The sequence below is a fragment of the Olea europaea genome, chromosome 18 (genome assembly GCF_002742605.1).
Source record: "Olea europaea var. sylvestris chromosome 18, O_europaea_v1, whole genome shotgun sequence".
NCBI classification, from domain to species: Eukaryota; Viridiplantae; Streptophyta; class Magnoliopsida; order Lamiales; family Oleaceae; genus Olea; species Olea europaea.
Genome location: NC_036254.1, coordinates 1838258 through 1850872, shown reverse-complemented (window position 1 = coordinate 1850872; position 12615 = coordinate 1838258). Strand labels below are relative to the sequence as shown.

Sequence of the window (12615 nt, the reverse complement as noted above, 5' to 3'; positions counted from 1 at the left end):
GGGGGGGTGCAGTATCCAGTGAGAGTGAGGAAGAGGGAACGAGCGGCCATTTAGCTAGACTCCTTGAACAATAGTGGGTACTTCCATACTGGGTACGAAAATTTTAAATTATTTTACACCAATTGGGCTCTCAAATCCTAAAATCCTCACCATTTGCTTCATGAAGAACCTTCATTCTCAATTCAACCAATTTCTCAAGAGTTGTACTGAATTCATCAGCCCCCAATAATTCTTTTTCCAATTCCCATATCAAATCTTTTTCATTTGCTATTGAAATTAGGGTCTGATAAAATTCATAAAATGTTGCTAAACTTTGAGTGGGTTTTTGTGTGTTGAATCATCGTCGAGGCTTCAGAGGTGGAGTCGTGGTCATGGCGGCACCTTGTTTGGCTTCCAAGTCTAAGGAGGAATGGCGTGATTTGGGAGAAGAAGTGATTTAAGGAAGAAACATTTTTTAATTTAACATTTTTTTTGTTATCTATAAAATAAAAAATTTCTGATGAAGTGGTACAATTAACCCATTATGTATGCCACATCAGTTTTTCACGTAAATGTATTTGTCCACCTGTATGGATGATAAGGGCTATGGTGATGGATGGGTAAATTAATAAATGTTTCGACAAGCTTTGGATAATCATTTAATTTTTAGTGTGCAAATAGCAAACCAATTAACAATGCTCAGTGCCACTCATTTAATTAACTCCAATTTTTTAATACACACCCTCTCGCAAATTCATGGCAAAACTGACCTCACAATGTTCTTTATAAACCAATAATACGCACTTCCCATCAGCGTAGAGTTTGAGAGGAATACATTTCAGCAGCAAAATTCAATATCCCAAAAGTGAAAAAATTGGGGAGGAGGAAGAAAATTTAGATAAAGAGAAGAGGGGCATTGTAACTAGAGGAAATCCAACTGCTTTTGTTGTGTTTCAGTTTTGTTTTTGTGCTCTTGTTTCTCTTAATCAGATTCGAGAGCAACTCCTGCATCCTGATCGATTCTTGATTCTTCATTACAAGCAACAAATTGAATCTCTTCAGGAAAAAAATCAGCTTCTTGCTAAATTTTTTTGAGGATTCTTCCAAAAGCAGTGAATCTGTGGAGTGTTTGGAGGGAAAAATTAGAGATGCAGCTTATCAGGCTGAAGACATAATCGAAATCCGCATTTTAGATCAAATTTCGTTGGGGAAATTCTGCTTTTACCTCCCGTGTGGCTGTCAATTTACTTCAAAAATCATTTCCTGCCTTCCAGATTTTGATGGCCTAGCTTCATATATTTGACTGGGGCTTGGAGCTCTATCATGATATTTCTTGGTGGAACTATCCAGACTTGGAGAAGTAGCAGAAGAAATTGATTCCTTTGTGAAAGAGACGATGAAGAATAAGGAAGGCTGTGGCAGGCAAGATTTGCATTCGAGGAATTCTTCGCTTGCCGGTCCACCAAAACTTGCTTCCTTTAGCAAGAATAATAGTATGCTGGGGTTTGATGACGATTTGATACAAATAAAGGATTGACTCACTGGGCCACCATCAGAACTCGAAGTTGTCTCTATTATTGGCATCGGAGGCACGGTAAGACTACTCTAGCTAGAAACGTCTATTATGATCCACTTATATTATATCATTTCCATATTCGTGCTTGGGTAATGATATCTCAAGAATATAATGTGCAAAACATTTTGCTAGGCCTTTTAGATTCCCTAAGAAACCTTACAGAGAAAATGCATCATCAGAGTGATGTCGAATTGGCAGAGCATCTCTACAAAATTTTACTGCCTAGGAAGTATTTTGTTAGGTTTAATTGTGATTGACCATTCTGTGAACAAAAAGGATCAAATTGAAACAGTGTTAAAGTCGAGAAGTCGCGTGCAATATTGTAAAAATTGATTGGTAGGTTAGGGTTTAATGCCAAAACAAGGAAGGAAAGATCGCAGCATTTTCGGTTGATTCTTGCAAACACACTGCTCGAGCGGCATGTGTAGAGAGGATGTCGCTAGCTTCTTGCCAAGCCTTCGCTCAAGTGAAAGACCGTTGCTAGCTTTTCGCTGGACGTCGCTTGAGCGACAGTCTTTCTTGTACAACCCTAATTTTCATTTTTCTTGAGTTTTAACCATTTCAAACTACCCAATATATCCCACACATAAATATCTGCGCCATTTCACGAGAAGAGCTGGGATTGTCCATTAGAGAAAACACATGCATCGTTCAAAAAAATATAATCCATTCTTCACCAAATTTGGTGATTGAAAAAAATATCAAACTGAAATTCAAATACCAAAATCAAAAGCTTACGGAGGATCTATGTGAGATTGAAGATCAAGGAAGGTGATCGGAGTTTCGATCATTGGAGAACGGGGAGTTCTTAGGGAATCCACATGAGATAGACTAGATCAGAAGTCGGGAGTTGGTGCAAGAGCACGCAATCCAGGAGGGTTTTGAAAATTACAATACAGGAGGTCAGAAAGAACATGTGTAGGTCTAATCTGGAGACACTGTAAGTTGTGTTCGTTTATAGTGGATTTATACTGGTTTTTGCCCAGAGTTTTACCCAGTTTGGGGTTTCTCCGTCATCAAATTTTTTGTGTTCTTTACTTTCCAACAATTTATTATACTGCGGTAATTCAACATATGGTAGATTTTATGTGAATTGGACTGGACTAATTAATAATCACACTGTGTTGCAATTGTTAATTGAAATTTGTTAAATTCCATGCAAACATCTATTCACCCCCCCTCCCCTCTAGGTGTTATTTGGGTTAAACCGTGTGACTTTCATATTTAATTGTAATGGATGATGTGTGGAATATTGAAGCTTGGGATGATTTTAGAAGGTTGGTTCCAGACAGCAATAATGGAAGTCGAATTGTGTTGATTACTTGGCTAATGAACGTGGCTTTATATGCTAGTTCCATTAACTGTCTACATCAAATGCGTTTGCTAGATGACGATAAAGATTGGGAGCTACTTTCAGCAGAGGTATTTGGAAAGGAATACTGTTGCGCTCCCAAATTGGAAGAAATTGGACAGGAAATTGCTAGTAAATGCTAGGGACTTCCACTAGCAATTGTCGTGATTGGTGGACTCCTCTCCAAGCTCGACTGGACATATGATGTATGGGAGGATGTTGCAGAGAATATACATTCGATTACTGCTACTGCTGCTAGATGCTTGGAGAGACTTTCATTAAGTTATAATCATTTGGGACGATGTTTGAAAGCTTGCTTTCTCTACATGGCAATTTTTCCAGAAGATTATGTGATCCATGTCTCCTAGCTCATCAAGCTATGGGTAGCAGAGGGATTTCTAAAACAAATTAGACCTAAAATCATGGAAGATGTGGGAAAGGAGTACATAGAGGACCTTGTTAGCAGAAATCTTGTTCAGGTTCTTTTAGGGCTGGACATGGTCCGATTTGGTTCGGTTCTAACGAGAACCAAACCAACCTGAAATTTTCGTGTATTTAGTAAGTGGAACCGTCGGGTCCAAATTTAATTACGGGACCGTTAGGGTTCGGTTCCATTCGGTTTGGTTCGGTCCGGTTCGGTTCCGTTCGGTTCCGTATGATAATTAAAATTTTTAATATATACGAAGTTATGTTAATTTAATTAATGATATATTTAATATTAGCTCTTACAAAATAACGTAGTTCAATCTTATGTGTTTCACGTCTCTCTTTGCTGAATTTTTCATAAATTTGATTATTAAAATCACAGAAAGAGAAAGATAGCGAGCTCAAAATAATTAAGAGAGATGTTGTAGAGCTCTAATTCGATTTTCTCTGGTAGAAACGACACTACAGTAGCATAACAGATTTAGATAAAATTGAGATCAATTTGATTAAGTCGATTTTGAACTGAATATTAGAAATAGGAAAATCATATTTTGTGGTTCAAACTAAATTAACTAGTTAATAAATTTATTTAAAAAAAATAATTTTACTTATTTAAAATAAATTAATTAAAAAAATTACGGAGATTCGGTTCTTCGGGTCTTGGCCTAGAACCGAGAACCGAACCATACCCGTCGGTTCTTGATTCAAATACCCGTTTGTGTATTTAACTTGAGAAGAACCGTCGGGTTCGGTTCTGTTCGTTCGGGTTCGGTTCGGTCGGTTCGGTTCCAGAGTTTTGTTCAGTCCTAGGTTCTTCGGCGGCAGGTAGATGGCAAAATCAAAACGATTGGCATCCATGATCTGTTGCGAGACGTGTGTGAGGGAATCTGAAAAGGAGAAGTTTCTTCATATCCTTCATAATACAGACGATGACGACAGTACCTTCATCCATCGTCGACTAAGTCTTTGTTTAAAAATGCCATGTTCTGATCCCTCCTTCTATAGCCTTCCAAATTCTTATGAGCCTACAAGATCGGCATCACTTGCTCGGACACTTCTATATACTGGTAGTCAATTAATCCCATCACGTGCCATCTTGGGATTGAGATTGCTTTGTAGAGATTGAAGACCAAACAAAAAGTAATTTTATTAAAAAAAATATTATACAATATAAGCACACTCCTCTCTTTTATCAATGGAAGCATCACAAAATAATATATAAATCCACTCACTCACTCTCTCCACTATTGCCACTCAGCTTTCTCAGTTTCTTTATTTCTCTTCTTCCCACACCTCTCTCCACTTTTCTCTACTTTACTGTCTCTATCTATGCTCACCACTCTCTTCCTCTCACACCTTATTTTCTTTCCTCACGCACACACATACATTCAGCCAACACAGATATATAGGCAAAATATGGCGGTGGAGTTTACTGCCTACATTTTTCTGTAGAATTCTTCCATTGGCTTCACAATTCTATTCTCTAGATTTTTCATGAATGGTGATGGTCTTCATTTCCAGCAAGTAATGAGTCTCTAGAATATTCTACGTGCTTAAGTCTAGCAAATTCTAAATATTTAAAGTTGGTGATGATTTCTTCATGCTAAGGGTCTTGCATATGATCGAAGTTTTACTTTTTACTTTTCCAATTGAGATAGTTAAACTAGTTAATTTGAGGTGCCTTGCTTTTTCCTATCATGGGGAGATTCCTTCATCAATATCTAAGCTTTGGAATCTTCAGACCTTGATACTTCGTCCCTTAGTTAAAAGCTTTGCTCTGTTTCCAAGACCTCTACCACTGGAAATCTGGATGTTGCCAAGGTTAAGGCATCTCAGGTTCAATGTATGGTACTTGTCTGAACCTCCTTGTGAGCCAGTTGGCTGGGGAAATTCTGCTCTTCTAGCAAACCTTCAAACACTTTCGGAGGTGAGTGCTTCTTTCTGTATGAAGGAGGTCCTTCAACAAGTTCCTAATCTAAAGAAATTAGGAATTTGGATGGAAAAATGGGAATCTGCATCCTTCTATGTTAACAATCTCGTCTATCTACAACAACTTGGAGTATTGAAATGCCGTGTTACTAAGCTCTCTTTGGTACCTTAGGTTTTCTCTCCTGTGCAGCTTGTTTTTCCCCCGACCCTTAAAGAGTTAACTTTGAGTGATTGCAGAATTCCTTGGGAAGATATGTCAGTCGTTGGGTCGTTGCAAAATCTTGAAGTGCTCAAATTGAGAGATTATGCCTTCGTAGGCTCAGAGTGGGAACCGGTGGATGGCGAATTGTGTCAACTAAAAATCCTGCTAATTGATGAAACAGATTTGATGCACTGGAGAGCAGATAGTACTCACTTCCCAAGCCTTCAGAAGCACATCGTTTTCCACTGCTGGAAGCTGGAAGAGATCCTATCGGGTATTGGAGACATACCAACTCTGGAAATGATTGAGATGGACAACTCGAGCCATTCTGCAGTAAATTCGGCAGAAGAACTTCTTGAGGAACAGCAGTCCTTAGGGAATGACAGACTTAAACTTGGTTTCTGTGAATCATAAAGCATGGTATCACCTTCTATTGTTAACTTTCCTCCTCTCGGCTTGTTTAAAAAGCTAGAGTATTATTTTTGCGTAAAACTATCTTTTATCTACAATGTGACAGACACATAGCGCTTGTATCTCTTTATGAAGCAATGCATCATCAATTTGTATGACCTGTATAGTCCCATCAACATTTAATAATGTGTATATTCTTGGTTCAGGATCTTACGCTTTGCAAAATATGTTAAACACGTCAGCCAGCCCCTATTGTCTGTTAACAGAGATTTAGCGAGCCTTTTACATTAGAATGGACACATTTTTAGACCCCATTGCATTATATTTCAAATCATCTGCAATTTCTTCTGATTTATGCTCGGCTACTTGTCTAACCACATTTTACAATTTTGCTTTTGTTTCTAGCTATATCAAAATCTTCTGCAACCTAATATAGAATCCCACGTCGAAATAGTTCCAGTACTATAAAATTTCACATAAAAGAATCACTAGAAATTTTTTATTGACAAGATCATTAATATGATGACAAAAGTTTGCTTGTATGTATGTGTGTGTGTGTGTGTGTGTATATATTTATTTATTTATTGATATTTGAATCACGAGGACATATTCCAACGAATTAACATGTTTTTGCGTTTGACAGGATCAGGACAGATGCATTTATCAGAACTGTGGATTATATGATTGTTGGAGGCATAGGTATAACTCTGTTGGAAATTCGAATGCTTAATGGACTTGAGAATTCACATGTACTGCGTGCACCTGGCACGGGCTGCCAGGAAAAGTAGCCTGGTTCAATTTATACCTTTGTTGTGTTTTACTACTCTTTTGTTATCAAGTCAATTTTTGTGGCGACTCCTTTGATTTTTAGTGAATCAAAATTCCTTGTTTCCTTGTAAACAAAGTTCACTATTTTCTAATATTTTGTCTTCATTATTTATCTGGTTTTACTATTCTTATAAGTAGGTACAGTGTAAATCTATCAGTCCATAGTTGCTACAAGAGAAAACTCTAGAGAAGAAGTTATTGCACAATATCAACCACATTCCTGATTCCTGAAATTTATGTCTGAAGCAATAGAGAGCCAATGAAATCCCTTTTCCTGCCTTCAGAGCCTACGTCTCTTGTTTATGTAATTCATCTTCCCTCGTCCATCTGATGCAGGAAATAGTGTTAGAAATGAGTGAGCCGACATAACTTCCACATATGCATATATGGTCTTGTTAATCCTTCAGCTAGTTTCAATACTTCAAAAATTAAAAATCAACACGTTAAAACAGTTTGCTTTGTTAAATTGAAATAGTTTAAGCCTATACAAAATGATATCTAACATTATTATGTTAATAATCAAGTTCAATTTAAGTTAAATTTTAAAATTAAATAAATGATAAGATGGAGATGGATATTACATTTAGTTGGTATTCAAAATCAAATCAGTCAATTAGATATACATTTGGAAAATTAACATTTTTTTCTGTACTACTATGCCACATTGGAAGTTCATAAAACTATTTGAGAGAAGCTTATCTATAAAAGACATTATCATACATTGAAAGGTTATAAAATCATTTGAGAGAAGTGTATCTATAAAAAGAGTATGTTATCCAAAAGATTTTGCCAACTTTTGTATTTGGTAAGCTCAACTATTAATAGAGACAGGCAAAGTGAAGAAGCCTATGCAAGGTTGCAGCAATAACTTAAGGGAAAATTGCATTGGAGGTACCAAATCTTTCGTTTATTAGTAGATTTAATTCAGACTTTTCATTTATGCCATCTAGGATACCAATTCTTTCAAAAACTCGCAGTAGAAATCCAAATGGATGGAAACCGTTAATTTAACTCTTAGTTGAAAAAATTTAATATTGACCATAAATTTGACTAATTTTAAAAGGATAAGATGGTACCTGTACATTTTTCAACAAAAAAAAAAAATTAAAATACATTAATAATTAAATTAGAAAAAAAAAACTATTTTACTTCTTCTCCACTCACCCCTCACACCCGCCCACCCCAAAACCAAAACTCACCAAAATTGGCACCCGTATTTGCAGTGTTTTAAAACACATAAAGTGTGATTAGGAGTGGACGTCAAGTTTCAAACTCTACAAGCCTAGAAGAGCTTAGATGAATAAAAATATCTTCTTATTTTTAATATTAGTTTAAGTTTTTAATCATTCTAAAAACTATTTAATAGTTAAAATAATACATACCAAGCATTTAAAATTATAAAATACTATCTTTACATAATAATTCCTACAATTAGTCAATTATATAAAATTTTCTATTTTTCGAAATGTAAAATTTAAACTATTTTTTTATAATTTCAACTTTCAACTAGACAAGTCATACTTACTAAATTTATAGAAATTTCATGCATATTATCAAAGTTTTTAACAAAAAGATAAATCTCAAAATCATAATTATATCATATAGATAGTACTTTAATTTATGTCCTATCTAACACTTATCAAATAAAGTCATTTTTGACTTCTGTATAGATAAAGTCATTTAAAACTTGAAACAAAGTGAAATAAAATGGTTTTAGTAAAAGGAAAAAAATTTAATAAACTAAAGTAAAATAAAAAGATTTTAAAAGAAAAAAAATGATAATAAATCACGTCTAGGCAAGTTGCTTATTAAGTGGTTGACCATTTAATTTCTCGCTTAATATTAAGGCGAGGAGTTTCGTCCGCGCTTAGACGCTGTCTAAGCCTATTTTTTAGGACACTGCTTACTTGTGTGTAAAAATTTTACCATTTTGTTCTGTAATTGTTGAATGGCCCCCTGAAAGGCCACTAATTTGCAATATATTTTTGACGTAACGAAATGGATTAAGTAGAAATCATGACAAAGTTGAATCTAATTTTTTCAATTGTAGTATTTAAAGGTTTACGATTGCAAGCCCCTAATTTTAACTTTCGATTCAATAAAATTCCTACCTTCTTCCCTTTTTAGGCTTGAACCTCTTTTTAATTGCAGTTTTACTTCTTCTTTTTTATTTTTTGTACAATTAAATCCTTCACATTCAAAAATCATTAAATATCGATTTGATGCAAGTTTAAAAGTTTGTAATTTAGTATTGAAACTTTTCAATTGTTGAATTTAACTCACGAACTTATGAATTTCTTCTGAATGCTCTATTTATTCTTCTAATTGATCATGTGCACTCCGATTAATCTTAAATTTCCCTAAATCAAATCCATTTATAACTCCAATTTCACCTTTTTCATGCCAATGGCATATAAGTTGAGAAATTTCCTAAAACTAAAATTACTTACACTAATTAACTAGATATTCGCTTAGTCTAGTAATAAAGAAATAAAAATAGAAGTCCGAATCAATGCATAAAATGCAGTTAACCTCTATAAGTTATAACCTCCTAATAGTAATAAAACGGCCTTGCTATATGTACACCGAGCTGTAAGGCTCGGTTATTGCATCTCACTTCGATGTTCGTGCATGGGCAACGGTATCACAAAATTATCATGTACAAGAAGTACTCAGTCGCCTTCTGCATTCCATAAGAGGCTTCAAACAAGAATCAAGCCAAGATAGTGCAGAAAAATTAGCTGAGAATCTATACAAGTGTTTGAAGGACAAGAGATACCTCATTGTCCTGGACGATGTGTGGGATGGAGAGATTGTGTTAAAAGTCAAAAGTTTGCTTCCTCATGACAGTAATGGAAGCCGGATCTTGTTAACCAGTCGACTAGAAAATGTTGCTGAGTATGCTGATCCTAATTCGATCATTCTCCAAATGAGCTTTCTCTATACCGATGAGTGTTGGGGGCTACTGCGTGGGTTGGTATTTGGTGAAGAATGTTGTCCTCCTGAATTGGAGGAATTAGGTAGAAAGATTGCACATCATTGCAGAGGACTTCCACTTTCAATTGTCCTGATAGGTGGTCTCCTATACAAAGCCGAGAGGACAAGAGAATACTGGAGTTATGTTGAACATAATATTAATGCAGAACATTATGGGTATTTCTCTATCCAGGGCATTATATCTTTCTACTATTACCAGTTGCCCCATCATTTGAGAGCATGTTTTCTTTATATGGGTGTTCTCCCTGAAGATTACGAGATCCGTAGATCCAAACTCATAAAATTATGGGTTGCCAATAGATTTATAAAGCCAGAAAGATCGAAAAGCTTGGAAGAGGTGGCAGAGGAGTATCTAAAAGACCTTATTGATAGAAATCTGATTATGGTTCGTGAGTTTAATTATAGTGGTGAAATCAAAACCTGCTGCATCCATGATGCCTTGAGGGAATTCTGCCAGATGAAAACTAAGGAGAAGTTTAATTCGGATGATGAGAATCTTACAGAAGTCCATGACAATCTTCGACACATTAGTATTCTCTCAGATTTGAAGAATCAAATCCCCAAATTTGATCTTGCAGACAATCTTGATTTACGTATCCGCTCTGTTACATATTTTTTTGGCAATAGCCCACATGGTACATATTTTGTCAAGAGTTTTCGGCTGCTGAGGGTATTGGATGCACTCACAATATGGTTTGACGAGTTTCCTATCGGAATAGTTGAACTGGAGACTTTGAGGTTTATTGCTTTGACTTATTGGGCAAAGCATAGGATTCCTTCGTCAATATCCAAACTTCGCAATCTGGAGACTTTAATTGTTAATCCAGGGAAACTGAGATCCATCTTTAATACATCATTCCTACCGCTGGAAATCTGGAAGATGTCACGATTGAGGCATCTCTTGTTCGTGATAAGTTTCTTGCCTTATCCTACTGATGCACTGAATGGGGGAACTTTTGCACCCTTGGAAAACCTACAAACACTTACCAATGTTATAAACTTCAGATGGACAAAGGAGGTCATTCAAATGATGCCAAACCTGAAGAAATTGGTAATTTCGTACGAGCATGATGGGCGAACTGAGTGGTCATCCTATTGTTTTGACAATTTTGTCCATCTTCTTCAACTTGAAGTTTTGAAATGCTTCTTTTTTGGGAAGTCTTATATAAAATATCAGGATCCTCTACCAGTGAACTTTGCTTTCCCACAAAAACTCAGAAGGTTAACTTTGAGTGGCTGCAGACTATCTTGGAAAATTATGACTGTTGTTGGTTCGTTGTCCAACCTCGAAGTGCTGAAACTCAAATACCATGCCTTCGAAGGCCCTGTTTGGGAATCAAATGATGGGGAATTTCGTCGATTAAAATTGCTGCTCATACACATGACTGATCTGGAGCATTGGAAAGTTGATGAAATGCACTTCCCAAGTCTTGAGCGCCTCAGTCTTCAGTACTGCTACAACCTGGTGGAGATCCCTTCTGGAATTGGAAAAATACCAACTCTTCAAAAAATCGAGTTGTGTGAATGTAGCACATTTGTTGTGACTTCAGCAAAGTTCATAGAAGAAGAAAAAATACGCTTGGGAAATAATGGATTTAGAATAGCACATCTGTTGTGACTTCAGCAAAATTCATAGAAGAAGAAAAAACACGCTTGGGAAATAATGGATTTCAGGTTCTTCTCTTCCTTCCATGTCTTAGCCTTTACAGTCAATGTTGTAATAGAGGTAGTGTAGTAACATAACGGAAATCTACGTCATATAGTTATGGCTGCAGCCTTACATAGGCTCATTTACTTCGACCATCTCTATTAATAGTGAGTTTACCAAATATGACGTTGGCAAAATCTTTCAGAGAAAATCAAAATAAGTGAAGCAGATATTTAAACTAGATTTTCTAAGTATATAATTTTCTGGTTAAAATTTAGAGTATCTTTTCAAAATTGGGAGAATATAAAGATAGATTCTTGAAGTTACAAGACTAAAAGACTAAAGAGAATATAAGTTCTTGAAATGAGTTGAATATTACGATACCAATTAGCCATACATTTTTCTTGACTTTAATTGCTCATTTGTAATAGAGGTAGTGTAGTAACATAACGGAAATCTACGTCATATAGTTATGGCTGCAGCCTTACATAGGCTCATTTACTTCGCCCATCTCTATTAATAGTGAGTTTACCAAATATGACGTTGGCAAAATCTTTCAGAGAAAATCAAAATAAGTGAAGCAGATATTTAAACTAGATTTTCTAAGTATATAATTTTCTGGTTAAAATTTAGAGTATCTTTTCAAAATTGGGAGAATATAAAGATAGATTCTTGAAGTTACAAGACTAAAAGACTAAAGAGAATATAAGTTCTTGAAATGAGTTGAATATTACGATACCAATTAGCCATACATTTTTCTTGACTTTAATTGCTCATACATCTTTAAGCTAATACTGTCATTGTTTGGAGCTTCACCGATAGGTTGCGCTAAAAGATAAGGACACTGATGTTTCTAGCTAACAAAGTGGAAAAGAAGACTAAGTTGCAATGTTATTTCAAGTGTTTTATTGAGATTATGCTGTTGTTGTACATTATTGACACATTAGATGTCAAAATATAAATGAACATTGGACATGTACTTTCATTGTGGTATTTTGACGGCAATCAGCAGCAGTTACTTTTTTGTTGTTTCTTTGAAATAATGAGTACTTTCTTTTTTCCCATCTCTCTCTTTTGAAATCGAATGCTCAAAGTCCAAGTACGTTATCCTAAATTGTGGTTTAAATTTCCAATAAGTATAGCATCATTTGTTACGGTAACTATCCGTCTTATATTATCTTTTGCTGGAAAAATCGGGTGATTTTTGTATAGATTTATTATCAATTAACACAATAAAATAACAAATACAATTCAAGAATAAAATAATA

At 35.4% G+C, this 12615-nt stretch overlaps 1 protein-coding gene across 1 annotated transcript; it reads left to right on the top strand.

The window, feature by feature from the left end:
• Positions 1-9214: 9214 nt before the first annotated feature.
• On the top strand, positions 9215-12411 carry LOC111366587 (putative late blight resistance protein homolog R1A-4). Its single transcript, XM_022987314.1, has 4 exons — positions 9215-9242; positions 9300-11232; positions 11307-11373; positions 12170-12411. Exons 1-4 carry the CDS (start codon positions 9215-9217, stop codon positions 12206-12208), a joined length of 2067 nt encoding a protein of 688 aa, XP_022843082.1. The 3' UTR covers positions 12209-12411.
• Positions 12412-12615: the final 204 nt, after the last annotated feature.